Source organism: Myotis davidii, unplaced genomic scaffold (genome assembly GCF_000327345.1).
Source record: "Myotis davidii unplaced genomic scaffold, ASM32734v1 scaffold327, whole genome shotgun sequence".
NCBI classification, from domain to species: Eukaryota; Metazoa; Chordata; class Mammalia; order Chiroptera; family Vespertilionidae; genus Myotis; species Myotis davidii.
The window spans coordinates 741,209-768,039 of NW_006298628.1; the positions used below are offsets into that span (position 1 = coordinate 741,209).

Consider the following 26,831-nt stretch of genomic DNA (forward strand, 5'->3'; position numbering starts at 1 on the left):
GCAGGTTAGGAAGGCTGAGAGTGATGGGGACACTGCAGAAGTTAGAAGCTAGCAAATGTTGGTTCATAAGGTTTAAGGAAAGAAGCCATCTCCATAACAAGTGCAAGATGAAACAGCCAAGTGCTGATGTGAAAGCTGCAACAAGCTGTGCAGAAGACCTAGCTACAACAATGAAGATGGCTACACTAAACAACAGATTTTCAGTGGAAACAGCCTTATATTTTAAGGAGATGCCATTTAGGACTTCCATAGCTAGAGAAGAGAAGTCACTGCCTAGCTTCAAAGGCAGGCTGACTCTCTGGTAAGGTCGAATTCAGATGGTGAAAATTGAAGCCAGTGCTCATTTATCATTCTGAAAATCCTAGGGCCCTTAAGAATTATGTGGAACCTATTCTGACTATAAGTGGAACAACAAAGTGTGGATGGCTGCACATCTATTTACAACATGGTTTACTGAGTATTTTAAACCTGTTGAGACCTGCTCAGGAAAAAAATAGTAATTACCTACCCTTTTTGCTCCAAAGTGACATTTTATGTATTAATTTGAGAGAGAGAAATATCAATTTGTTGTTCTTATTTATGCATTCATTGGTTGATTCTTGTATGTTCCCTGACTGGGGATTGAACCCACAACATTGGCGTATTGAGATGACGCTCTAACCAACTCTGCTACCCAGGCAGGGCTCCAAAGTGGCTTTTAAAAGAATCAGGTGCCTATACTTCTATATAAGAATTTCTGGCTGAAACCGGTCCCAGGTTCGATTCTGGTCAAGGGCATGTACCTTGGTTGCGGGCACATCCCTAGTGGGAGATGTGCAGGAGGCAGCTGATCAACGTTTCTCTCTCATCGATGTTTCTAACTCTCTATCTCTCTCCCTTCCTCTCTGTAAAAAATCAATAAAAATAAAAATAAAGAAAAAAGAATTTCTGGTGCCAAGACTTAACCAACCAGATGCAACCTTATTATGTAATGTTACCAATAAGATGCTACTCTATTATATCACATATATACTTACGGTTCAAGACACACTGGGCAATTATTGTTGTGTTGGCTGTTGTCATTTTTTAATTTGACAGTCTAAGGAAAAAGAGGTCAATGACTAAATAGTTAGATATTGCATGTTTTAAAAATTCTTGCAGCACACTAGTTGAAATTGCTTGTCTAGACCAGTGGTCGGCAAACTGCGGCTTGCGAGCCACATGCGGCTCTTTGGCCCCTTGAGTGTGGCTCTTCCTAAGCCTTAGGAGTACCCTAATTAAGTTAATAACAGTGTACCTACCTATATAGTTTAAGTTTAAAAAATTTGGCTCTCAAAAGAAATTTCAATCGTTGTACTGTTGATATTTGGCTCTGTTGACTAATGAGTTTGCCGACCACTGGTCTAGACGTTGGCAGATTTAGAGATGAAATGCAAGTTAAAAAATCATCTGTTGTGTGTATTTTAGCACAAATTTTTTTAAATCAACTGATGTAATCTCTTATAGAGAAGTGACACACCTAGTTTATGGCAAAACTTGAATTACAGGATGAGCTTCTGATTCAGTCAGTGTTCTTACCATCATTATTGTTATTCTTGTTAGCTAACATTGTAGCTAATAAATTTGTGTCTCAGATAAGTGGAGGACTCCATTTTTACACAAACGTTTAGCTTTTCATTATAAAATAAAATTACCATTTCTCGGGGCTAGGTTTTCATTTTTCAAATTCCATTTGCCAAATTTTGAATTAAGGTCTTTTAGGGGGTGTATATAAGTGCTGTGTCATGTATTACTAATTTCTTGTACTTTTAAGATTGAACATTTTCATGATCCCAAAGGAAAAGAAGAGACTCATTCGGGATGTTTGACGGTTATGATAGCTGCAGTGAGGACACAAGTAGCAGCTCCAGCTCTGAGGAGAGTGAAGAGGAAGTTGCTCCTTTACCTTCTAATCTCCCAATTATCAAAAACAATGGACAAGTCTACACATACCCAGATGGCAAATCTGGCATGGGTGAGTATGAATGCCTCAGCCTTCACCTGCTATACAACTTTATGTTTTAATTCCATATCTTCTGTCATTTCCCTCCCTTAGAATTTTTAAAGGGCAGTTTGAAGAAACTTACAGTTCTAGAGAGTAGATCATTGGGTTTGTGCTTGATCTCTTTATTTTGTCTACCAACCACCTTCCAGTGGAAAGCAAGTAAAACAAAATGAAAAGAGAAAGCTGTTGAGAAATTTAATGTGGACTTAAATTTTAAGATTATATAATGAAATCTTATGTGATTGAAAGTGTGTAAGATAATACTTATAGATTTGAAAGAGACTTTTCCTCTATGACAATTCTTGTAAGTTTTCTGTTTTAATACTTCCTGTGATTGGGTATCTAGTGAATATTCTTTATATTAAACCAAAAGTATCTATGCTCTAACTTCTATCTTTTGGTCTTAATGTTGCTTTTTTTAAAATATATTTTTCTTATTGATTTCAGAGAGATTTTAAAGGTTTGTAAATAAGGAGAGAGAGAGAGAATCATTGATCGGCTGCCTCCAGCACACCCCCTACTGGGGATCAATCCCAGAACCCAGGCATATGCCCTGATAAGAATCGATCAGTGACCTCCTAGTTTATGGGTCGACACTAAACCACTGAGCAACACCAGCCAGGCTTAATGTTGCTTTTTAAAGGTACACAGATAATTCTAATTTTTGTACGGTGACATAGTTCTAGCATGTCTCCTGCACACTAAGTAACCCTAGTTGCCCTAGCCATTTCTCATAGTAGCACAGGGATTTAATTCTTCAGTATCCTGCTGACTTGTTTCTGGGGATACTTTAGGTTATACAGTAATAGGGTAACAATTTGTCCAAGACTGTCCTGGATTTAGGATTGAAAGATCCCCATCCTGGAAAATACCTCAGGCAAATGGTTGGTCACGCGGTGTGATTAGGGCAGAAGGGGGTTCAGTCTTTTCTCTCCCTTTTTTTCAGGACAGTATGTTTCCATTCATGCAACAAAATTGCTGTAACATTTTTTTAAACTAATACTGAATTTACAAATAACTAAAACCCTTTGATCTGTACCACATGAAATAAACCAATTAAACCAGTCATGTGCTTTTGTGGTTGATCTTTTTTTTAAACCAAGGTATAAGACTTTGAAGCTCTTCAGTAACCTTTTACTTACTAAATTCAGCCATCTTATGCCCTGGCCTAAAGGCTCAGTTGGTTGGAGTGTCATCCCTTACACCTAAAAGGTTATGGGTTCGATTCTAGGTCAGGCACATGCCTAGGCTGTGGGTTCAATCCCCAGTCAGGGTGCTTACAGGAGGCAACTGATCAATGTTTCTCTCTCACCCTCTCCCTCTTCTTTTCTCTCCTCATCCATCCCTCCCTGTCTTCCCTCTCCCTTTGTCTCCCTCTCCTTCTTTCTCTACAATCAATTAAAAATAAACTTTAAAAAGGAAAAAAAAAACCACAGTATGACAAATTCTCAAAAAAAAAAATTGAAAAGTAAACCATATAACTAAGCAGTTCCACTCCTGGGTATATTCCTGTTTATCTTTTTTGAACTTCAGTTCTTGTGACCCTTCTTCTTTCTGTTCTGCCTTTCACGTTATTGTCCATTAAGCTAATTTACAAAAGATGCACAATAGTAGAGTTTTGTTGCCCTTTTTAGTTAATAATAGAGCATATACCTCAAGCTCGGGCCCTATCCCTTTGTCTAGTCCCTGAACATATCTGGAGAGATTAGTTCTTTTGCCCTTTGCGTTTTTCCAAGAATTGGTTTTTTAGGTATCAATCTCTGCAATATTTTAAAGGCTTACACGATACTTTGTATTATTCCTCAGTTGTGTTACACCTTTCATCTTTTGTTTATAATCCTTTCAAACACTGCAGCTCATAATGTAGATGAAAATGCCTGGCACCTGGTGAGCACTAAGGAAATGTTAGTTGAATCTGTCTTATATTTGTCTGTGTCTTTTGACCCTTTTTAGAGCCTGTCAGACTTCAGTACTCCTAGCTATGGCATCATACCAATCTTTTCTCTTAACTTTTGTCTAGGCTTTTCTACCATTTGTATAGCAACAGATAGAAGAAATTTTCTATCCTTGAGAAGGAAACTTTTTAAATTAAAACTTTTAGGTAATTGGAGAAATTATTAAACTATTAGATTAAAATTGATTTTATTATATGATCATGACACCAGTCTTTTTGTTTTGTCTATTAGCTACCTGTGAAATGTGTGGGATGGTTGGTGTGCGAGATGCTTTTTACTCCAAAACAAAGCGTTTCTGCAGTGTTTCGTGTTCAAGAAGTTATTCGTCTAATTCCAAGAAGGCAAGCATTTTGGCCAGACTTCAGGTAACGGTACAGAAACCTTCTTATTCTTTATATCTGTTATTTCTGTGGCTTTCACTGTTTATCTGTCATTTGATGTGATTCACCGCACTCCACTCTGCCCCATTGGTCAGTTATCATTTTACACCCCACATTTTTAGGAAATAGCTCCCATGTTTGTTCCATCTGTAGAATTGACAACTATTATAAGTAGACAAGGCATATTATCTAGAATTAACTGAATTTTATAAGTGGGTTAAAAAATCCTTTTTCTAAATAATTATAAACATAATAAATACCTTTCTATATGCAGAAATCGAAGCCATTTTCCCTCTTGTTTTCTTTTGAGTTAACATTGAGGTAGAATCTTTCAGCATTTGAGGGGCTGTGATTTCCCTTTGGTTTTATTTTCCCATCATTTTTGCTTTGTACTTTTGATAACCCATTTGATACCTTGCCCAAATGTATTTGGTTAATCCAACTAACCTTTTTGAAAACATTCATGATATAGAAGGAAAATCATATTTCTCTGTATACCTACAGAATAACTGGAGAGTTGACCATTTGTCTAAGATTTACTATTGTAGCATATAAACAATGTTTTAAAGGCATTGCATATCTGATTTTTATAATATATTTTATTTTTGTGATCACATTTTTCTTATTCTCCTTTAATTTATTACTGTGATCATTACATAGCACTGAAAGGATTATTTAAGTCCCCCAAATTAAGGAAATACATCACTTAGATGTATTTCTATATTTCAGAAAGACAGTGCCTAAAGATCCAGAGCATTGGTCTGTACCCAAATGGATGGCAGTTTGTCACACTGTGAATTTGGCCCATGATCATTTTGTCATTGATCTTTTGCGTTAGCGCTAAAGGTATAAACCTCAGTCACTTACTCTTTAAACGTTAAATTATCTTTTCTTACCATATAAATAGCAATGCTTGGCAACCTGCATGAGTGAATAACCACTGGTTTTATCTAGTAAAAGAAAGAATCAAGTACCCACCACAGCCTATATTTTAACATCTTATGGGATGTAATTTTTTATTAACATATTAATTTGCATATTGCTATTTTTGTCTATGCCAGCTCTGCTACCCATATTAGATATCTACATTGTGCCAGAACTCAAGAATACATTTCTCATGTTAAAATTCCTTGTATGTTCCCTCTGCTTTAATAATTTTCTAAACCCTCGATGTTTACTTAAGCAGAATGAGTAGTATGCAATCAAATTAGTTTTTGATGGGGGGGAGGTGAAAAGAATCCTATTTACTTAACTCTTCTTGTTTTAGGGTAAGCCTCCAACAAAGAAAGCAAAAGTTCTTCAGAAACAACCTTTAGTTGCTAAACTAGCCGCATATGCTCAGTATCAAGCTACCTTGCAAAATCAAGCAAAGACTAAAGCAGGTAATGTGAGTGAATGTAATAGAGGTGAAATAGTTTGATAGATTCATCTAGTTTTAATTAGTGACATTCTAATTTGGTTTCTAGTAAACTAAGCTATTTCTATGCCCTATTAGCACATGACACTAGGCTTCCTGATGACGGTTTTGTCCCGTACTTGTGAGAGCGTCCTTTATATTAATGGTTTTTATCTGGTTTGGTATTTTTTATGTACTGTTTGTCAGTGCTTTGGGTGGTAGGGAGCGTTGTGAAGGTAATTGGCAAAGAAATAGCATATTTAGCAGGCTTCAGGGGGGTTGGGTAGAAGCGAGTCAAAAGAGAAAAGGACCATTCTAATAGGATATTCTCTGGCCGGGAGGTAAATAAGGAGTAAAGTAATGAAAGCCCTACTATTAGGTGGTAGATACTGGATAGACTTAGCCCTGAGGCTCACGTAATAACTGTGTGGGAATAAAAACAAAAGTAGCCACAGCCATGTTAGTGATGAGCACCTGCTCAGCTGTTCTTGGCTTCTCATAACTGGAGAGCTCTCAATTCACTTCTGAGGAATATATGTTGTATGTAAAAGAGTTAACTGCTATTTGTTTGCAATTGTGACTGATGACAAAATTCATGTTCATCAAGAGAAGTTCTTTAATCTTTACATAAAAACACAACTTTAAATGTGCTAAATTAATTTTTATCAATTCACATTTTAAAGTAATAGCCTTTTTAAAGATAAAAGATTTGAGAATTGTAATATATCTAAATTTCTTTTTTTTTCAACAGTAGTCTCCATGGAAGGTTTCAGCTGGGGTAACTACATCAATAGCAATAGCTTTATAGCAGCTCCAGTTACCTGCTTTAAACATGTGAGTATAGAATTTCTCACCTCAAATTGAAACGCTTATTTATTGCTAAATCTAGAGGTACAATAACACCTAAGCATCTTATCCTTAGATTTTTATTTTATACCTTGTAATGGAAATGTTTTTTATTTTACCTACCAATAGCTAAAAAATAACTTCTATAAGTTTTATAAGTAAAAGCTTTTTATAAAGAAATTGCAATCTGAAATTATTTTAAACAAGGAAAAACACTAATCTCATCCAGGTTTTATATTAAGTTGCTGGTTTTGTATAAAAAATAATTATACAGTGGCAATGTCATGTCATTCAACAATAGAAATCGTTTATTATGTGTGTTACCTAAATCTTTGTGATTTGACCTAATAATTCAGAAAAGAAAGGGTCTGCCTTCCAGTTTTATTTTTGTCTCCAAATGTAAAAGCACCAAAGCACAGAAGGAACTATTAGTAATACAGTATTGTGGGCTGAAATATGTGGTATATATATCATGCATAACCCACTCCTAGATTTTTTTTAGCAATTAGATTGTTACAAAGCATCAGAAATTATTCAGTTAGGTTTAAAATGGATCTGATGAGAAGTTCTTTCCTTTTGATTCTATTTCTTTTTGATTCAAGAGCCTGTGATAAACTATCTGCAATTTTTTTTTCTACAATGCTTTTGTAACCTGACTACAAGTTCAATTTATATGTAAGGGTTCTATCTGCTACTGACCATGTATACAAAAGAGAATTTAGAAAAATAATGAATGACATTTTGTTTACACTTAACATTTTATTAAGTTAGGGCTATACTTTTAAATAATAGCAGTAAACAAAACTGAGTTTGAGTTCTTGCTGCAGAAATCCAAATGAATTTTCATTCATTCATGGCTAATACAATATCTTGATCAAGGCCAAGCATATTAATTTAGTGGTAGAAATATAAATTAAAGCAAGTTCATTCATTTGCTGGTTTTCTTTCTTGAAAGTACAAGTGTTAAGCCCTTAGTCCTGGTGGCACGGTAACTATCTGAACCAACTTAAGTGGAATCTTAGATACTTACCACAGTGTAACTTGGGTGATTTATTTTGCTGTAATGTGGATAGTGGTGTCAGGTTTGTGAGAGCTATTAAATACATGGCAACAGCAGCTTTAAAGAGAATTACTAAACAAATCTTTAACTGTCTCTTGGGATAGTTCCTTCTGGTACTAAGAAGCTCAGAATTAGTTTGCTTTCAGTTGTAATAAGTTTTTCATCCCAGATTCCTGGAACACTGTCTGTTGTCTCCTAAATAGCCTTTATTCTTTATTATCTTTATTTTAATATTGGTTTTTATGTTTCAGTATCATAAGCCATGTCTAGCTATTTTATGTAAGTAGTCAATATTTTTTAAATAGCATATCAAAGTCCCAATTTCATGTTTTATTTCACATCCATATCTTTGAATAATAAAACTATATTAAAATTCTTTTCAAGAAAATCTCAATTATAATAATGAAATTGAAACTTCGCTTTATTAAGATTAAAGTATTATCCTATATAATAAAAGGGTAATATGCAAATTGTCCATTTGACCAGAGTTCAACCAGGGGCAGGGCCGGTCCACCAACCTCCTGTGTCGTCGTTCCCCCCCTCTCCCTCCCCGCCCCCGCTGGCCCAGGGCGGGCCAGCCAGACCCCACCATGCACCGGGCCTCTAGTTATTAGAGTATCTAGCTTTAATTGTGTTATCAATAATGAATGCTGTGGCCCTGGCAGGTGTGGCTCAGTTGGTTGGAGCATACACCAGAATGTGGTGGGTTCGATTCCTGATCAGGGCACATATCCAGGTTGCAGGTTCTGTCCCCGGTTGGGGCACTTAGGGAGGCAACCGTTAATGTTTCTCTCTTATCTGTCTATCTGTATCTCAGTTTTCCCCCTTACCCTCCCTCTCTCTAAAATCAATTTTTTCCTTTTTTCTAAAATCAGCTTTAAAATAATAATAATACAGTGGAGACTCCTCTTTTGCACACAGAGGCGAGGCATCTGTTACCGAGTGCCTTTCTGCTCCACTCATCTTTCTTTACTGCCTTCTCCTTATCAAATAGGAAAAAACATACTTTGGTAATTTCTAAGTATATATTAGTACTAATGAGTTTGCTTTGAGGCTTAACCAGCATCTTCATCTAAAACCATTTGGTTTAGGAGATCACACCTCATGCTACACTTGATTTTGTTGTTTAGAGTTGACTCTTCGTGGTTCTCCCCCTGAGATACGCTTTTAGGTCTCCAGGGAGGGTTACTAGCTTTGGCTTTAGAAAACCTACTGTCGGCATCAGCTGGAAACACAAGATCTGCCTAACACTGGTTCATCAGTAGGGCCTGCTTCCTCCAAACTCTATATACACCTTGACTTCAACATGAGCACAGGTTGGGAGCCTTTCCCTGCTAGGGAATTCTTTATTCAAACATAATTTTAAAAAAAATCCGCCGAAACCGGTTTGGCTCAGAGGATAGAGCATCGGCCTGCGGACTGAAGAGTCCCAGGTTCAATTCTGGTCAAGGGCATGTACCTGGGTTGCGGGCACATCCCCAGTGGGAGATGTGCAGGAGGCAGCTGATCGATGTTTCTCTCTCATCGATGTTTCTAACTATCGCTCTCCCTTCCTCTCTGTAAAAAATCAATAAAATATATTTTTTAAAAAATCCAATGTGGCCCTAGCTGGTTTGGCTCAGTGGATAGAACGTCAGTCTATGGACTGAAGGGTCCCGGGTTCGATTCCAGTCAAGGGCACGTGCCCGGGTTGCAGGCTTGATCCCCACTAGGGAGTATGCAGGAGGCAGCCAATCAATGATTCTCCTCATTGATGTTTCTATCTCTATCTCCCTCTCTCTTCCTCTCTCTAAAAAGAAATCAATAAAAACATACTTAAAAAAACAACAACATCCAGTGTGTAACATAGAAGCAGAGTTGTTCTGATTGAACCAGGAATTTGGAGGGAGGCTGGTGTGGTAACTGCAGTATTTATGCATAGTGGTTTATACTCAATTACAACAGCATTTGATGTTTTTTATAATTTAGCAATGGAAATGAAGCTCAGTTGTCATTAAATGTATCTACTTAGAAATCTGTATATTATGGTTGCCACATTTCTGATGTATCTTTTATTTTATCTAGGTGGTAGTTTTCAGACTTTTTTTAAGCATCAGCATTCCCCTTTTCCCTAATAAACATAGCTAGGATAAGAGGAAGCTGTTCTGATTGTCTGAAAGAGGTGTGGGGGGGTGGGGGTCAATTGGGGGAAAAGGAGACATATGTAAAACTTTAGACAATAAAAAAATAGAAGGAATAAAGACACATGTAATACCTTAATCAATAAAGAAAAAAATTAAAAATAAATTAATTAATTTAAAAAAAAAAAGAGGTGGGATAGAATGGCTAGAGCCTTGGCCCTTGGCCCCCGCTTCCTTGGCAGTCCCTGAGGTTAGAAACCACTGAGTTAGACATCATTTTTAATTCTAAGTCATATGGCACAAAACTGTGAGTCGTCTTTAAAATCATCTAGTTCAGCCCTTCCCCAGTAACTCGGTTGGTTAGAGCATTGTCGCCATAAAAACTGTAGTCTTTTATGTTGAAATGCTCCTATTTCCCATGATTTGCCTTATAAAATCAAGTAAAACATTCCCTAGGTATTACAGCAGAGGGCAAAATGCATCAATATCAAATGTACATGAGCCACACAAAAGCTGAAAATCATCCTCCTTCAGTTATGTGTTTGCAGGTTTCATATTTTGTTTGGTCCCTGGACTATTTACACTGGTATCTTGTCATTGTGCTCACTAAAGCCAGAAATGCTAACATCCTGCTTTTTCCCCCCTTGGAAATAGTTTTAGTTTTCTGGTTTTTTTTGAAAGGTCCTTTTTACATGTTTGCCATAACTTTACTACACTTTTTCATCCTGCCTCCACAAATAGTAGCTGATACCTTTCTTGATATTTTCTAATCCTTTCTTTGCAGCATGTATCACAATTATATTTTTAAATTTTAAGAATAAAAGAAAAGCCCTTTTGTACGTATATGTACAGTAACAGTAGTTTATAGTAATACTTATGTTTCTCAGATATGTGCTTATTAAAATAATCTCTTTCAATTAAAAAAATATTTTTCCTTAACCTTGACCACACATAGGCACTTACTCATTGAAAGTTGAAAATAAATATGACTTTACATTCATTTTAACTATGTTAGACTCTTCACTATGTCATCCTAGATGGCAGAGTTTCTTTCTAATGGAAATAAAGCTTAAATTTCTGGCACTTAGTAGTGTCCCATCTGAGTTAGCTATTGTCTTGCCACAAATGATTCTTTCCAGGAAAGCAGTGAACTGTAATACAATAAAAATCACCCGTTTTAAAGAAATCCTAAGTAATCTAGATTATTTTCTTTTTTTCTTATTTTTTTTCTTTATTGATTAAGGTATTACATATGTGTCCTTTTCCCCCTATTGCCCCCACCCCCTAGATTATTTTCTTAAATGATATTGGTTTAATGTGGGGTTTTTTTTTAGTTATGTACTGTTTTATGTCATTCAAACTAATAACCACTGCTTTTCCTTTTTATGTGCACATGGCATTCTCTCGTTTGTAATCCTTTCACCCCAAACATCCCATTTTCCTTTTGTACTTGCCTTGCAATTCCCATCTCCCAGCTGCCACCACCCCAAAAAATAGATTCTAGTATCAAAGGTGAATGGGAGTGATTTTTTTTTTTCTTCTGTTTCTGCTTCCTGTTAATTCTAGCAAGTAGTATTTAGGAGCTCTAATTTCTTTCTAGCTAATTTCCTATAATGTTTTCTTCCTTTTTTCAGCCAAATATTTCATCTTTTTCTACTTGATGTACTTTAGTAATCATATGCCTATTAGTCTTAACATATTCTAATGATGGCTTTTTCTGCATTTGCCATATCATCATTGGGGTTGATTTTTTTTATTACCTGTATGCAATTTCAAGTCTAACCTCTGCCCACTTAAATTCTGTTAATATTGAAGATTGTGTGTGATTAGCAAAAGTTACAAGTCGGCCCTGGCCAGTGTTGCTCAGTGGTTGGAGCGTCTGTCCCCAGACCGAATGGTTGCAGGTTCGATACCTAGTCCAGGACAGGAACCTCGATCGCAGGGTCCCCAGCCCTGGTAGAAGCAAGTGCAGGGCCAAGTGTAGGAGGCAACCAATTGATGTGTCTCTTCACGTCGATGTTTCTCCCTCTCTCTCTTTCCTCTCTCTCCCACTCTCTCTAGAGATCAATGGAAAAAATATCCTCAGGTGAGGATTAAATAAAAAAATTATAGGTTGGCAGCTCTATGGAAGGAAATCTGTATTTCTGCCATGAATCAGCCCTCTGAGAGTCTAAATGCCAGCCACTCAGGCTGCTGGACTGTCTGGGAACATTCTTGAAGTGCAGAAAATAAGGCTTCCCATCGAATTACTTCCTTGCAGACAGTCAGGTGGAGGTTATGCATTTGTGCTGGGGAGCCCTCAGCATTTGGACGTGGCCATGTCCGCAGGACCTGATGATAGCTTACCTTGCAGGGAAGGAGAGTCGCTCCCAGATAGCCTCACGAGCGGCCCGGAGCAGGAAGTGGTGAAGCAGATCTTCCTGGTTTGGGAGGAGCCTGAGGTGGACCTCTCGCCCTGAGTCTGGAAGGTAAATTTGTTGTTACCTGTAAATTATGGTTCTGCTAGTTCATGCTATGCCAATCCAGACTTTCAGAGGTATCCCTCCTGCCAGCAAGAGAAGACAGATGACTTGGATGAAGATGGCTGTCAAGCCCTGGGTCATTTAGTCTTCCACACTTAAGAATATTCATTTTAAACAAAAGGGCATTATCTATAAAATTACCTTATTTCAACACATCGAGCACATACTATTCAGTGACTATTGTGCTCTTTTTTGTTTTTCCTACTTTTTTTTCTTAGAGTAAACCATATGGATTGGTTTAAGAGGGCCTAGCAGAACCACAAACTTACAGGCAAGAACAAATGTCACTTTCTGCTACTTTCTCCTATACCAATCCAGACTGTAGGGACCAGAACATAAGATCCCCTGCTAAAGTCAACATGAACTCTATTTTTTAAGTGAGCATATTGATACTTTGTTTTCTTTAATGTGACTAAAAGTTATTTTCTCCAAACAATTGTTAAGGCTTTTTTTAAAAAAAATCAGTATGACATTGTCATATCTAGTTCAAAAAGGAGTCCTGTCTGCCAAATGTACTTAGCAATGTGCCAACATAAACCCCAGCTACTCAGCAATACCATGCCTCTTTCTTCTCAATGAAAAATAAACCCATTCCATAAGATTTGGCAGCCAAACACAGAGGGATGAATGAATACCCTACCTGAATTCAATACATACTTTTAACTACATCTGTCGACTCTAATTGGTCCATCCTCACAGAATTGAATACATGGTCTTTGTGTTAATTTATCTTAGCTTAATCTGTGTTACTATCTTCCTCCCAGCCTCTCCTTTTCTGGTCATATCTGCTGGCAATAGGGATGGCCCTACAGTCTAGAATGATACAGGGGGAGATAGCAGAACCCGAAGAGCCCAGTATTTCCGTTTTTTAAAAAAGCAGGAAGAGGTCATCATGACGGAGGTATTATTTTTTTGCACAGCTCAGGGAGGTAGTTACATGTACCCTTCCAGAATCACACATAGTTGAGATAGGCCACTGTCTTCAAGTTTGTTTGCTACTTCAAGCAGTAGCCATAAATCGATTCGTGTTTTGTGCCAGACTTACCCTAGCTCGGTATTATCTGACATTTTCTTCCTCTCCTTCAGAAGTTCCATGTGAAGTATTGAAAGGATAGGGTTCGAGAACTGTTTTAGGCTAATGCTCCTGTTGGGTTAGCATTTGCCAATGTATGGAAGGCTTTGCATGGAAAACATTGCCCAGTGTTCAAATTGGCTAGATCCTGTGACTCCTAGATGTCTTTGTGTTTACTCATCTTTGAGCCTTGAAGCTATTTTGTCTTTTCCTGATTTGCTTGTATTATCAGGTCTTTTATAATCTCACCTAATCATGATCAAGGTTCTGAATTATATTTCCTGGAGCTGATATCAAAGGCCATAGAGACTGTTTAGTATTATCAGCATTTATATTCCTGAATTCACTCATTTGATTTAATTTACCATTGCATACGCTCCAGATAATTGTAAATGGCCTCAAGTTATAAGGATTAAAATGTAATGGAAATTGTAATTTAGGAACATATGTGAATTTTGGAAAATCCCTTCATGATAGTCGTTTAGTTGGTTTTCTGAATCCTCATTTTAACCTTTTGTTAAAGGTTAAAATAACCTTTTGTTAAAGTAGTCTGGAGGCTACTGATTACCGGTTCTAACATTGAAAGTTTTCTTTTTGTTTACAGTAACTCCTGCATGAGAAATTTAGAAATAACAAATTATTTAACAAGTTACTATGGTATGCATCTTCAAAAACTCTTCAACTCCCACTTTTAAATAGCTTTACCCAGTGCTTTTGCCACATGTCTGTTTATCAGGCTATATTTCTGTTCTATGAATTTAACTAAGTTGAAAATACAGATATTTAAGTTTTGTTTCTCCTTTGTTATTGGATACCACGTTGCTGATGGGAATTTTTTCTTTCTGCTCTTTGGTGAGATCTTTTAAAATTAGAGATTAAACTAAAGTATTTATTCAGTGCATATTAAAAATAATGAGTTTCTTAAGTCAACTTTATCCTGTGAAGTCCCTTCAAGTTGTGATTCAGTTTTTATAAAAATTGCTGCTCAAGTCTTGTATTAGGACTATTGAATTTTGGTCGACATGGATCTATTCTAATACATGTGAATCCTCTTCATCTTGAGCTTGACCTTGTCACTGGATTTTTACAAATAGAATACTGTGAAAAGGGGAATAACAATTATATTTTTAAAGAAAAGTGAATGAATTAAATGGCATTTTTAGTTTAATATTTTATTATTGATAGTAATGCTTAATTTTGAATGGTATGTTTTAGGTTTTATGTTAATAAGATGATAATTTAGTAATTTTTATATGACAGGCACCTATGGGGACCTGCTGGGGTGATATCTCAGAAAATGTGAGAGTAGAAGTTCCCAATACAGACTGCAGCCTGCCTACCAAAGTCTTCTGGATTGCTGGGATTGTAAAATTAGCAGGTGAAAAGCACGCATCTTGTTCTAGAAAATGCCGATTATGTGTGTAACTTTTAAGGAAACATATTTGTAAATTTTGCAAATGTTGCCAAATAAATAAATATGGTATTAGGGCAGGGGTTGGCAAACTTTTTCTGTTAAAAGCCAGAGATAAGTATTTTCAGCTTCTTGGGCAAAACAATCTGTCACAACTATTCAACTTGACCATTGTAGCATGAAAACAGCTATAGCGATACACAAATGAATAGGCATGGCTGTGTTTCAGTAAAACTTTATAGCCACTGAATTTGGGTTTTATATAAATGTCACCTATTATGAAATACTATTCTTTGTTGTTTTTTCAATCATTGAAAATGTAAAAACCATTCTTAGATGGCAGGCTATAAAACATCAGGCCAGCCCTGGCCAGTGTGGCTCAGTTAGTTGAGCATCATCCCGTGCACCAAAAGGTTATGGGTTTGACTCTAGGTCAGGGCACATGCCCAGGTTGTGAGGGGTGTGCAGGAGGCAGCCAATTGATGTTCTCCTTTCACCTTGATGTTTCTCTCGGTCCCTCTCCTTTCCTCTCTCTCTCAAAATCATTAAAAATATATTTAAAAACAACAACAGATCAGACCAGATCTGTGAGCCATAATAGAGTTTGCCAACTCCTGGAATAGGAAAATACTTTGAAAAGTAACACACAGTAGAGGTATTAAAAAAAAAGTGATAAGAGTCACAATATCAAAAGTAAACTAGTATTGATAATTTCATGTATCTTGAGTTCTTCCTTTTTCTTCATGTCCACTACTTTTGTGTACCCTGATCCTTTATTACCTTATTGCTCATGAAGTAAATGCATTAGGTATTTACTCTGTTAGACACTGTAGGCAGGTGATGTGCAAAATGTAAGACTTGGTTTTTTTCTGTGAGCTTACATCTGCCAAACGTTTAAAAAGTTTATGACAAGGTGCTCAGTGAGTGGTGGTGTCACAGGGCGCTGTAGTACTTTAGGGGAGGGACAGTCACTCAAATAAGAAGAGTTACCCTTAGATTACTGGTGCCTTATCCTGCTCTTTCTAGTCCTTTCCAGAAATTCTCCCCCAGTCATCGATAGACTTAACTTACCTAAAAATGATCTTAATTCCATTTTTCCAAATGAAATGTCTTTAATGCACAAATGCATAGGCATTTCTCTATTTTTGTTGCTCTTCTTCAAGACCTTTCTGGCTTCTTTGTCCTTAAAGGTTGAAGATGGCCAGCATTTACAGCCATTTGAGTTGCACCGTACACCAATGACCAAATCTTTTGTTGCTCCCCAATATAAGTCATCTGTTCTAAAGAGATTAATCTTCCTCCGCCCTCATACAGTGTGTTCTCTGTCATCTCCGTGCCTTTGCTTACTCTCACAAGAATGTCCCATGTTTTGTACTTGGCGTATAACCCAATTCATTTCCTATCTTTTCCTTGAAATGCTTCCCCTGCTATGTAAGCATTCTCTAAATGCTACTCTTATCCTCTACACCATAATTTAAAGCAGCAATATATTGTTTCTGTCCTAGGTGTTTAAATCCGTTGCATTTAATATCCGAGAATTATTTCTACCTTCCGTCTCTGATTTTACATTTCTGTTTTATCTAATTGACTCATATATCTTATTCTAAGCCACTTTAGTGATGTTTTAGAAGTGAGCCTGGTGTTAATCATGAACCAGAGCTCAGCAACAGTTAGCAAACTCATGAATTATTCTGTGACTTACTGCATTTTAAAACTAAAGATGCAATGCTATAAATTTTTATCATAGATATTAACATATAAAGGCTGACTAAATGTAGCTCCCGGCCTGAAATATAAGTTTATTTGGCCTCTTTTATTCTACTAAACACCTTAAATTAAACATTAATCTATTTCAACATAAGATTTTATTAAATCATAAATAGGTTATATACTTTCTGTTATTTCTATAAAATACATCTTTCTATTTGCTTAGTACATACAGTTTTTTAAGTGATTTCATAGACTTTCATCTGTGTTTATTGAATTTCTTTACTTAGCATTTTCAAATCTTATTTCCAAATAAACAGGACAGAAAAGTTTAGACTCTTAAAGTAGCTAAATCCAAATTATCCAAGAATAATTGGTCGCCCGTTGAGCTGAGTAAAATAATTTCTTTGAAATGTATTTTAACTGTGTTTCTCTGACTTGAAAAGATTTTATTAACTAACCATACACAATCTTCTTTCTTTTATTTTCAAAACTACACATTCTAATAGAACTTTCCCAACTCTGTTTTCACTGTGAATTTCTGTTTTAAAATGTAAGAAACCATGGGTAAAATTGAAATATATTCTAAGGAGGAAGCCAAGCTTTGAAAACAGTAAAACTAATTGTACTGTACAAATGGTTCTCCAAGTCTGATCCATACACCAGGGGCAGCAGCATCACTGGGGACTTGTTAGACATGCACATTCTCAGACTGACCCAAGATCTGCTAAATCAAAATCTCAGGGCTAGCCATCTGTTCTCAGCCCTGCAAGTGTTTCTGTTGCAGATACACACTAACGTTTTACAGCCATCACCAGCAGCTAGATCTTACTTTATTTCATTTATTTTTTCCTTATGTGGTGATTCATTTGTTGGTTTCAGGTTACAATGCCCTTTTAAGATATGAAGGATTTGAAAACGACTCTGCTCTGGACTTCTGGTGCAATATCTGTAGCTCTGATATCCGTCCAGTTGGCTGGTGTGCAGCCAGTGGGAAGCCTCTTGTCCCTCCTAGAAGTAAGCAAGTTTATTACCCTTACTGTGATATAAATGCACAGACTTAAATGCAGTTTCACTCATAGTAACATTAAGGTGATACAGAAATTAAGAATATATTTTTTGGTTTCAATTAACTTAATTGCTGGCAAGACATATTTGTTTTCTCTATTTTTGTTGCTCTTCAGGACCTTAATATTCTAAATTGCAAGGAAATTTGTTTCTTTTTTCAACAAATACTTTATGCAGCAATTCACTTTTCACTAAGGTGTAACTGGTTATTTCTTTTGTTTTAGCTATTCATCATAAGTATACGAACTGGAAAGCTTTTCTAGTGAAACGACTTACTGGTGCCAAAACACTTCCTCCCGACTTCTCACAAAAGGTAAAGATGGAATCTTAGCCAAAACCGGTTTGGCTCAGTGGATAAAGCGTCGGCCTGCGGACTGAAAGGTCCCAGGTTCGATTCCGGTCAAGGGCATGTACCTGGGTTGCGGGCACATCCCAAGTAGGAGATGTGCAGGAGGCAGCTGATCGATGTTTCTAACTCTCTCTCTCCCTTCCTCTCTGTAAAAAATCAATAAAATATATATATAAAAAAAAAGATGGAATCTTAGAAAAGGACTGAAGTGTCAAATGAGAGCTCTGTAAAAAGAAGTAACTTTCAAGTTTTTAAGGAATTGTTTTAATTTAGTGAGCCAGAGCTGTAGTAAATATCATTATTTTTAATAGTGCAATAGTAAAATAATTTGTAGACTTCTGTCATGAATCCCAGAGTTTTTGTCTGCTTTTGTTTCAAGGTTTCAGAAAGTATGCAGTATCCTTTCAAACCTTGCATGAGAGTAGAAGTGGTTGACAAGAGACATTTGTGTCGAACACGAGTAGCAGTGGTGGAAAGTGTAATTGGAGGACGATTAAGACTAGTGTATGAAGACAGCGAAGATAAAACAGATGACTTCTGGTGCCATATGCACAGCTCACTGATCCATCATATTGGCTGGTCTCGAAGCATAGGCCATCGATTCAAAAGATCTGGTAAGCACCTGCCATGAGAACTCCTCTATTGACAATGTCGTTGAGGCTGAAGTCTGCTACTTGGTTATTTTTCTCTACAGAAGAGCATAGGTCAAAGATAGCATTCTAGTTGTCTGGGCAGCTTATTCTACCGTAATCGAGAAGCTTCACACAGAATATTTGTGTCCTAATTCCTTCTTCCACTCGTCCTCAATTAAAAAATAATGCACTTATGGTCACAACTACATTTGTTTTCTTACATTTTTCTTATCCACCCCATTTGAAAGATCTAAGTCTTTATCCTTTCTCTTTCCATTCAATTTTAATCAAAATAGCAGAATTACATGTGGTTAAACTTAATACTGAACACATTAAAACACACTTAAAGTAATAATTCCCTCATTAGGGAATTATCAGCATTCTAATTGGCACATGTACTCTGAAGAGAGAAAGATATTAAAGGTTACTAATCATAAATGTAGAAGGCATATATTTTTGCCGTGTTTTAGAGTATACATTCCCTGTGAGTTTGAAACCTTCAAAGAAACGTGGTTTTTGGTCTTCTCACAAATGCTGACAGATTAGTATGTAACTTTTCCTTGTAGATATTACAAAGAAACAGGATGGACATTTTGATACACCACCACATTTATTTGCTAAGGTAAGAAGTTTTTATAAGAACCCTCATTTGTAAATTATGTTTAAAAGAGGGTTGTGGGGTTTTTTTCCTAAAATTATAGAAATCACAATTACATATGTTCACTTAAAAGGATTAAGACCTTGTAATTCATAGGTGTCACAACTATTTATTATAATTATTTTTAAATTCTGTCTGTTTGCCTGAATTCTCTCTGTTCCCTAATGAAAGTTTGCATTAAAATATTAGGTAGGTAGGAGAAGGCATTTGGTATTTCCATCTGGTAAACCTTTTCAAATTGGTAACACTTTCATTATTAAAATGATAATATTTGTAACAGTGATGTGCTTTCCTGTAATTCTTTAGGTAAAAGAAGTGGACCAGAGTGGGGAATGGTTCAAGGAAGGAATGAAATTGGAAGCTATAGACCCATTAAATCTTTCCACAATATGTGTGGCAACCATTAGAAAGGTACAAGAATGGGTTTTAAAATACAGGAATGCAGTTATAAGAACTGTTTTTAAAGTTACAGGAGAAGGAGGCCCCGAATAGAATTCTTTTTGACATAAAATGTGTGTGTGTGTGCATCTTCACTGGGGAGACGAGAGTTGAGTATTTAAAGTGACTTTGAATTCTCTTATCAGAGGTTCTCTTCTTGTATAGCTTGTTAAGATTGTCCTCTTGAGTCGCTGCCTTTATTTGTTGAAGTATATCCTAAATTAGAGGAAAAATATTTAAGTTACTTCCTGGTCCAAACTAGTTCAACACAGAATTGTAACAAGGCCAAGTTTATCTTCAGTTTCCTTTGTTAACTTTTTGTGCCTTTTCCTTCCTTTTGGTAGGAAGTACTTTCTTTTTTTCTTTTTTCTTTTTCCTTTTTTCTGAAACTGCTTATAAGAAAAGATTTAAGAGTGGTTCTCCGTTCTCAGGCCTAAGAATCCCCTGGCAAGCATTTTTCACTTTTAAGAAATCTTTTATGTCATAGATTTTCCTTTCCTTTAGTATGTTACTTAAACTTAAAGGGTCATTTTTGTAATAGTGGTGTCTAGCCCTAACTGGTCTGGCTCAGTGGATAGAGCCTCGGCCTGCAGACTGAAGGGTTCTGGGTTCAATTTCGGTCAAGGCCATGTGCCTTGGTTGTGGGCTGGATCCCCAGTAGGGGGCGTGCAGGGGGCAGCTGATTGATGTTTCTAACTTTCTATCCCTCTGTAAAAAATCAATGTTTTTTTAAAAAATAGTGGTGTCTAATTTCAAATACTTGGAATTCTTTTCATTTAAAAGGTGCTGGCTGACGGATTCCTAATGATTGGGATCGATGGCTCAGAAGCAGCAGATGGATCTGACTGGTTCTGTTATCATGCAACCTCCCCTTCTATTTTCCCTGTTGGTTTCTGTGAAATTAACATGATTGAACTTACTCCACCTAGAGGTACTTCATCCTAATACACATACTGGGTTTTCATTCTTGCTTTCCTTTTATGTGATATCTGTTTACAACATTTAACACAGCCCTGGGCTTCTTGCTGTGTGAATATCTGTGTATATATTGCATATATGAATATATGCACACACCATAAGAGCTGTGAGATGGTCTAAAATCAAAGCACTATATTCCAGGTAGCTTTAATAAATTGTTAGTATAGAATTTTTTCTGAGAATCCATATACTTTATAATATGAATTTGTATTCTCAAGCACTGTTGAAATGGTGATTAAGCTCAATAGGTTATTGCATACATTTAACTGGTTTTTTTAATAGATACTTTAGTGCTGAGGGGGCAAGTTCCCATTTTTAGAGTCATGTGGCTTTTTAAAAGAAGGTAGAACCTTAAATAGCTCTCGTGGCTTAACTCACAACTTCTCTGATTTAACATCTGAGCCTATGGTTTTTCTTTAAGAAAAGAAGGGCGGGGTGGGGGGGACAAACCCAGATGTCTATAAAAAATAGCATTTGTAAAGAAAAGAATGTCGCTGGAAGGTGCTAGAGGCTGGACTGTTCTAAGCCTAGGGTTGAGAAAGCAGAAGTCTCTAGTTCCTGTGGTGCCAGAGGAAGGGAGAGTCGTGTTTGCGTTAGGATAAGTGGGTACACCAGTGTCTGTCTAGAAAAGAAGGAAAACCTTTATAACATGGAGGAGCTGTGAGACTCAACAGTATCGGAGCGAGAATTATAACCTCAAACCTGAGCTTGTGCTGAGTTGCTTGTTACCTGCTTTTAGTATTATGCTAATTTTAAATGAACTGCTACTTAAACCAATTGTGTCCCACAGGTTACACTAAACTTCCTTTTAAATGGTTTGACTACCTCAGGGAAACTGGCTCCATTGCAGCACCAGTAAAACTATTTAATAAGGTAAATTTCACTGATGGCATGATTATGTGGAATTGTACACAAAAATGTTCATCATTATTGAGAAACTATCTTTGCTTTTATTGTTATTTTTTTCTTTCCTTTTTTTTGGAGATTTATATTTTAAAAAATAGCGAGTAATAAAACAATATAAATACTTCCTTTACCTAGGAAGTGAAGCTTGTTTCCAAACAGGGTTTCATTTTTTAATCTGAGTAACATAAAAATGAATACGTGGCCTATCTAGTTCTTAAATGCTTCACCTTCACACGTTTCAATGACTAAAGAATTATCTGGGAATTTTTGGTTTAAATTACATTATGTGGTTATGTTGGTTTCTTTCTTTCCCTCTCATAGTGATACTGGAGTTATGCATCCGTCTTCTCACCAGTATTAATGTTTTGCTTCTCCACGTCAGGATGTTCCAAATCACGGATTTCGTGTCGGAATGAAGTTAGAAGCAGTAGATCTCATGGAGCCACGTTTAATATGTGTAGCCACAGTAACTCGAATCATTCATCGCCTCTTGAGGATACACTTTGATGGATGGGAAGAAGAATATGACCAGTGGGTAGACTGTGAGTCTCCTGACCTCTATCCTGTAGGGTGGTGTCAATTAACTGGATATCAACTACAGCCTCCCGCATCACAGTGTAAGTTGGTATACAGAAAGGTGTCCTTTTGTAAGTCAGCAATTCTTCAGTGGACTGTCTCACAATGCTCATCTTGTGAGCTCACAGGACAAGAATATGTGTATGTCTGATTGGTTGCCAGGTAAGATCTTAAGACTCAAAAAACAGTATCACAGAATTAGAGCATGTGTACCATGGCCGTGCAAACTCAGTAGTGAGTTTCCTAATGACTATAGAAACACAATGGTAGGAGCACTTACCACATTAAAGTAGGCCTATTTTAATGAGTTTAAAATGATAGGCCAATAATTTACTGGAATATGATAAGTGCTTATTGAAGAGATAGTGGAATCTGTCTGGTATTGGGGTTTATGGTTTTATCAGAACAAGCACTCTTATTTTCAAAGCATCATGTAATTTTACAAGTGTAACGGTTCTTGGTAAAGATAGTTCATTTAAGTTGTACCTATGGTTAGTGGTAAGCAATTATCTTGTACCAATTTTCCCTTTTATCTTTCAGCGACAAGAGAAAGCCAATCAGGTTCATCAAAACAGAAGAAAAAGGCTAAGTCCCAGCAATACAAAGGACATAAGAAAAGTGGGTCACCACATGGTGTTTATATACATTTCCTAAATTGTTAACCAATTGGGGTCACGGTATTTTTGCCCAGAAAGTGATATCCCTTGTGAGAGCTGATGACTGTGCGTTGTGTATTACACTTAAAGGTGCAGTATGCCATAAAAGGCAAACATTTGCAATAATGAGAACCACATATTTTAATTGACAGGAAAAATGATTATAACATATGGTAAAGAATAGAATCTACAAATGATTCTTGAAATAGTATGTTAACCTACTGGAAACTAATTTTAAAAAAACATTTTTATTTAAAAATTTTAATAGCAGATGCTTGATGCTTATAATAGACTTGGAGCCTAATAAACCCAAAACTCTTATAAAACTAAACTCTAGAACAGTACTTATAAGAAATTCAAGTGGATGGCTAGCAAAGTCAAACTTAAGAAAAATTTTTAAAATACGCTTTTTATATTTTACCTTACAATGAATGGTTACTGGGGTTAATAGCCAAATATATTGATAGCTCTGATTCTTTTCTTTTCTTTTTCTTTTTTTTTTTTTTTTTTTTTTTTTTGTTTTTACTGATTTTTGTGCAGAGAGAAAGGGAGAGGGATAAAGAGTTAGAAACATCGATGAGAGAGAAACATCCATCAGCTGCCTCCTGCACACCCCTTACTGGGGCTGTGCCCGCAACCAAGGTACATGCCTGCCCTTGACCGGAATCGAACCTGGGACCCTTCACTCCACAGACCGATGCTCTATCAACCGGTCAGGGCTAGCTCTGATGCTTTTAAAATCTTTTTTCTCCACCATAGAGAGCCACAGATTCTCTTCATGAAGATGGTCGTGGAATATTTCATTCTAAGATACAATTTTTTTCATGGAAAGATATTTTAAAAGTAAAAAGTACATTTGAAGGTTAAGACTAAATCAGTTTTTTCCTAGCTGACTTGCCATAAATTCAAACAAGTGCTAATCTGTCTCATTAGCAACCAGGAGACTGAAGAAGCATTGAATGAATGAATGAATGAATGTATGTATGTATGTATGTATGTATGTATGTCCTAACCTTTCCGGTCATAGTTGTTGGTTTATAATTCTTCCTGCGGGAACTTGAAAACTTCTACCAGCCACTGCACTGGTGCTTTGGTTTCCTTCCAGCACAGAACCCAGACCCGCCTCACAGGAGTGAGAACTTCTAGGCCTGTCTCTTACCCTCTCTTTTGTATTGGAGGCATGAGTTTCCCATAGGCCCAGAGTTATTTTGCCCACTAGCTGCTTGCCGTTTGATATTCAGACTGCAGAGAGCATTGCCAGACCAGGCCGGCCAAAGTGATTTCCCATTTATCTGGAAATGACGAGGGAGAATTCACCGGGAACTTGGTCAGTGGACCAGCCGTGGTAGATGTGAGCACTAAGCTTTCTGTACGGTTGACGAGTGTGGGCTGCTTGAGCTGTCTTTTCTCTTTCTATTGGACAAGACTTTGAGATTCCAGAAATTTCTTTCCAAGATGTTGAATGTCAGAACGGTTTTTATTTTTTATTTTATTTTTTTAAAATATATTTTATTAATTTTTTACAGAGAGGAAGGGAGAGAGATAGTCAGAAACATCGATGAGAGAGAAACATTGACCAGCTGCCTCCTGCACATCTCCTACTGGGAATGTGCCGGCAACCCAGGTACATGCCCTTGACCAGAATCGAACCTGGGACTTTTCAGTCCGCAGGCCGACACTCTATCCACTGAGCCAAACCGGCTTTGGCCAGAGCGTTTTTTATTACTCAGTGGTTATGAGACGATGTTTTTCACAACTAGTCTTTGACTGTTGTGTACACATCACACCCCTCTCTAGTGCGGCGCTTGCAGGGCTTGTTTCTGGCTTACGGAGCTTAGTGTGGGAGGAACATAAGAAGAAATATGAAGTGATAATATCAGCACCCCAGTTTTTAGTGACATTTAACATTATCAGATTGCTGGATTAGCTGGGAAAAAAGAATTGAGCTATAAATGTATGTGTTCTTTAACTTTTTAATTGCTCATGTTATGGCATGATCTCTAATGTCTTTCTTTTTTCTATTTAATGTCTTTAAATTGTCCTTTGGACATAGAAGGGAAGAACTATGGACTCAGATTCTCTTATTAGTAAACCTGTGTGGCCAGATGTGTTTTGGAATTCAGAATTCTTTGGATTTTAGACAAGTATAGTGTGCGTAGTATACACTAATGTAGCACCCATTGCAGACTCCGGAGCATTTTATGAAGCAAAATATATATAAATATTTACATTAAATGGGCCAAATGAAGATTATAAAGAGTATCACCACATGAGGTCTGATTTTGTCCCAAAGTTTTATAGAAACTTGGAATTTTGGAATTGAGGATAAGGAATTGTGCCATATGAATGAAGAAGAAGCAGTCTTCATTATAAGGGAACTATTTGCTCCTTTTGATTTTTTATATTAGTCAACAAATTATTTCTTAGAAATTTTCCCCACAAAACTTTACTTACCAAATAAGAAAGAATTTGGGGTCCAGGAACCTAGGTCACCCATTGCATTCAGATTTATATCAATAGCAGATGGGCCACAAAACCTCTCATTTGTTTGAACTTTGCCCACAGATTATTATATTCTGGCTCTGTTGTTTTCTTATAACTATTTGGTCTTGGTGTATCCAGAATCATCCATCAGTGTATTGGTTGGTAGTGCTTATGTCTTACAGAAATAGACAGTTGCTTGGCTTCGTTATTCTAGCTTGTTTGGTAATGAGCTGTGTTCATGCTATAAAAGGATAACTGGTAACCAGTGCTTTGGAAAATAAACCGTACTCTGCCAAGAGGGTCCTGTAGACTGTTGTGTGCATGTGTTCCGTTCAGTCTGAAAAGCCTTTTTCCCCTCAAGGTGTAGTCATTTAAGAGCCAGAAAACCAGCACTGTTTCTATGTCATCTTCAGGAGCTAGTAGTAGTAGTAGAGTTGGAGATTGTCCTGGCATTTTCACCTCTAGGTGGGTAGTGTATTAGGAAAAGGCTAAATGATGCCTGTACATGAGTTCAGTTTGGCAATTGAAGTGAATGTGTACTCACTAATAGCTTAGTTTCCAGGTCATTTTACATAGGAATACAGTCTGACTTAGATTTATCTTTTTAGTCTTGATTTTGTGAAGCATAATTTCTGATTGCCCTCGCCTGGGTCATTTGTATACTCTGGAAGAAAACAAATACAATTTATATTCACAGGTATATGTAAGTATTCTTCAGCTTTCAACCTGACTAATGAAGTATGCTTGGTTCAGTATTTGCAAAGTTTAGAATATCTTCTTTTTTTATTAATTAGAAATTTGTATAAATTTTTGAAGGCTTATGTTTCCTTATGAAACTATAACCAAAGGATATTTAAAAAAAAAAATTAGATTGCTTAAGAACTTGCAGGCAACATGCTTTAAATTTTAGAACTGCTCTTCAGAATAAGAAATACAAGTGTTTTCCACACTTGTATTGTACACAAACAATAGCGTGGTGAAGGCCTGGGTCTTGGGTCAGGGCGGGCTAGAAGAGGTCAATGGGGGTAGAAGGGAGGGAATATGTAATACTTTCAACAATAAAGATGTTAAAAATAAATAATTTAAAAAGGGCGCTATTGCAAGTAATCCCTTACTGGGGTGCTGTTCTCAGATTGCCCACAAGAGGGCACTATTTCAACTAATCCCTAACTATGGTGTTGTTCTCAAAATGTCCACAAGAGGGCGCCAAGAAATACTCCTGTTTTCTAAAATGGCGTATTATAAACCAAAAGTTAGGGGAGCACATATCATATCAGTAAAACCCTGCCATCCAGATAATATATTAAACTGTTTCTCTCCGAAGGTCGGTGTTTGGGCATATATGGGCAGTGAAATGCTACCCCATGAAAACAATTGAAAACTTAAGTTTTTATTGATTTTATTTTTTAATATATTTTTATTTCAGAGAGGAAGGGAAAGGGAGGGAGAGAGATAGAAACATTAATATTAATGAAGAGAGAGAATCCTTGATCAGCTGCCTCCTGCACGCTCTCTACTGGGGATGGAGCCCACAACCTGGGCATGTGCCCTTGACTGGAATTGAACCCAGGACCCTTCAGTCCACAGGCCAACA

At 36.7% G+C, this 26,831-nt stretch overlaps 1 protein-coding gene across 7 annotated transcripts in view; it reads left to right on the forward strand.

The window, feature by feature from the left end:
• The window catches only part of MBTD1 (mbt domain containing 1), a 44,246-nt gene that overhangs the window by 10,551 nt on the left and 6,864 nt on the right, over positions 1–26,831 (forward strand). For 3 of the 7 annotated variants that reach the window (XM_006774206.2, XM_006774210.2, XM_006774208.2), the window contains 14 exons: positions 1,818–1,993; positions 4,210–4,349; positions 5,626–5,740; positions 6,506–6,588; positions 14,635–14,752; positions 17,375–17,509; positions 17,785–17,873; positions 18,289–18,523; positions 19,108–19,163; positions 19,506–19,610; positions 20,421–20,568; positions 21,406–21,488; positions 21,904–22,138; positions 22,638–22,715. In XM_006774206.2, the coding sequence (XP_006774269.1) occupies positions 1,840–1,993; positions 4,210–4,349; positions 5,626–5,740; positions 6,506–6,588; positions 14,635–14,752; positions 17,375–17,509; positions 17,785–17,873; positions 18,289–18,523; positions 19,108–19,163; positions 19,506–19,610; positions 20,421–20,568; positions 21,406–21,488; positions 21,904–22,138; positions 22,638–22,715 (1,774 nt within the window). In that variant the 5' untranslated portion in view covers positions 1,818–1,839. Of the gene's footprint in view, positions 1–1,792; positions 1,994–4,209; positions 4,350–5,625; positions 5,741–6,502; positions 6,589–12,133; positions 12,249–14,634; positions 14,753–17,374; positions 17,510–17,784; positions 17,874–18,288; positions 18,524–19,107; positions 19,164–19,505; positions 19,611–20,420; positions 20,569–21,405; positions 21,489–21,903; positions 22,139–22,637; positions 22,716–26,831 lie in introns of those variants that run through there. The other 4 variants (XM_006774209.2, XM_006774211.2, XM_006774207.2 and 1 more) reach the window with 3 other exon arrangements.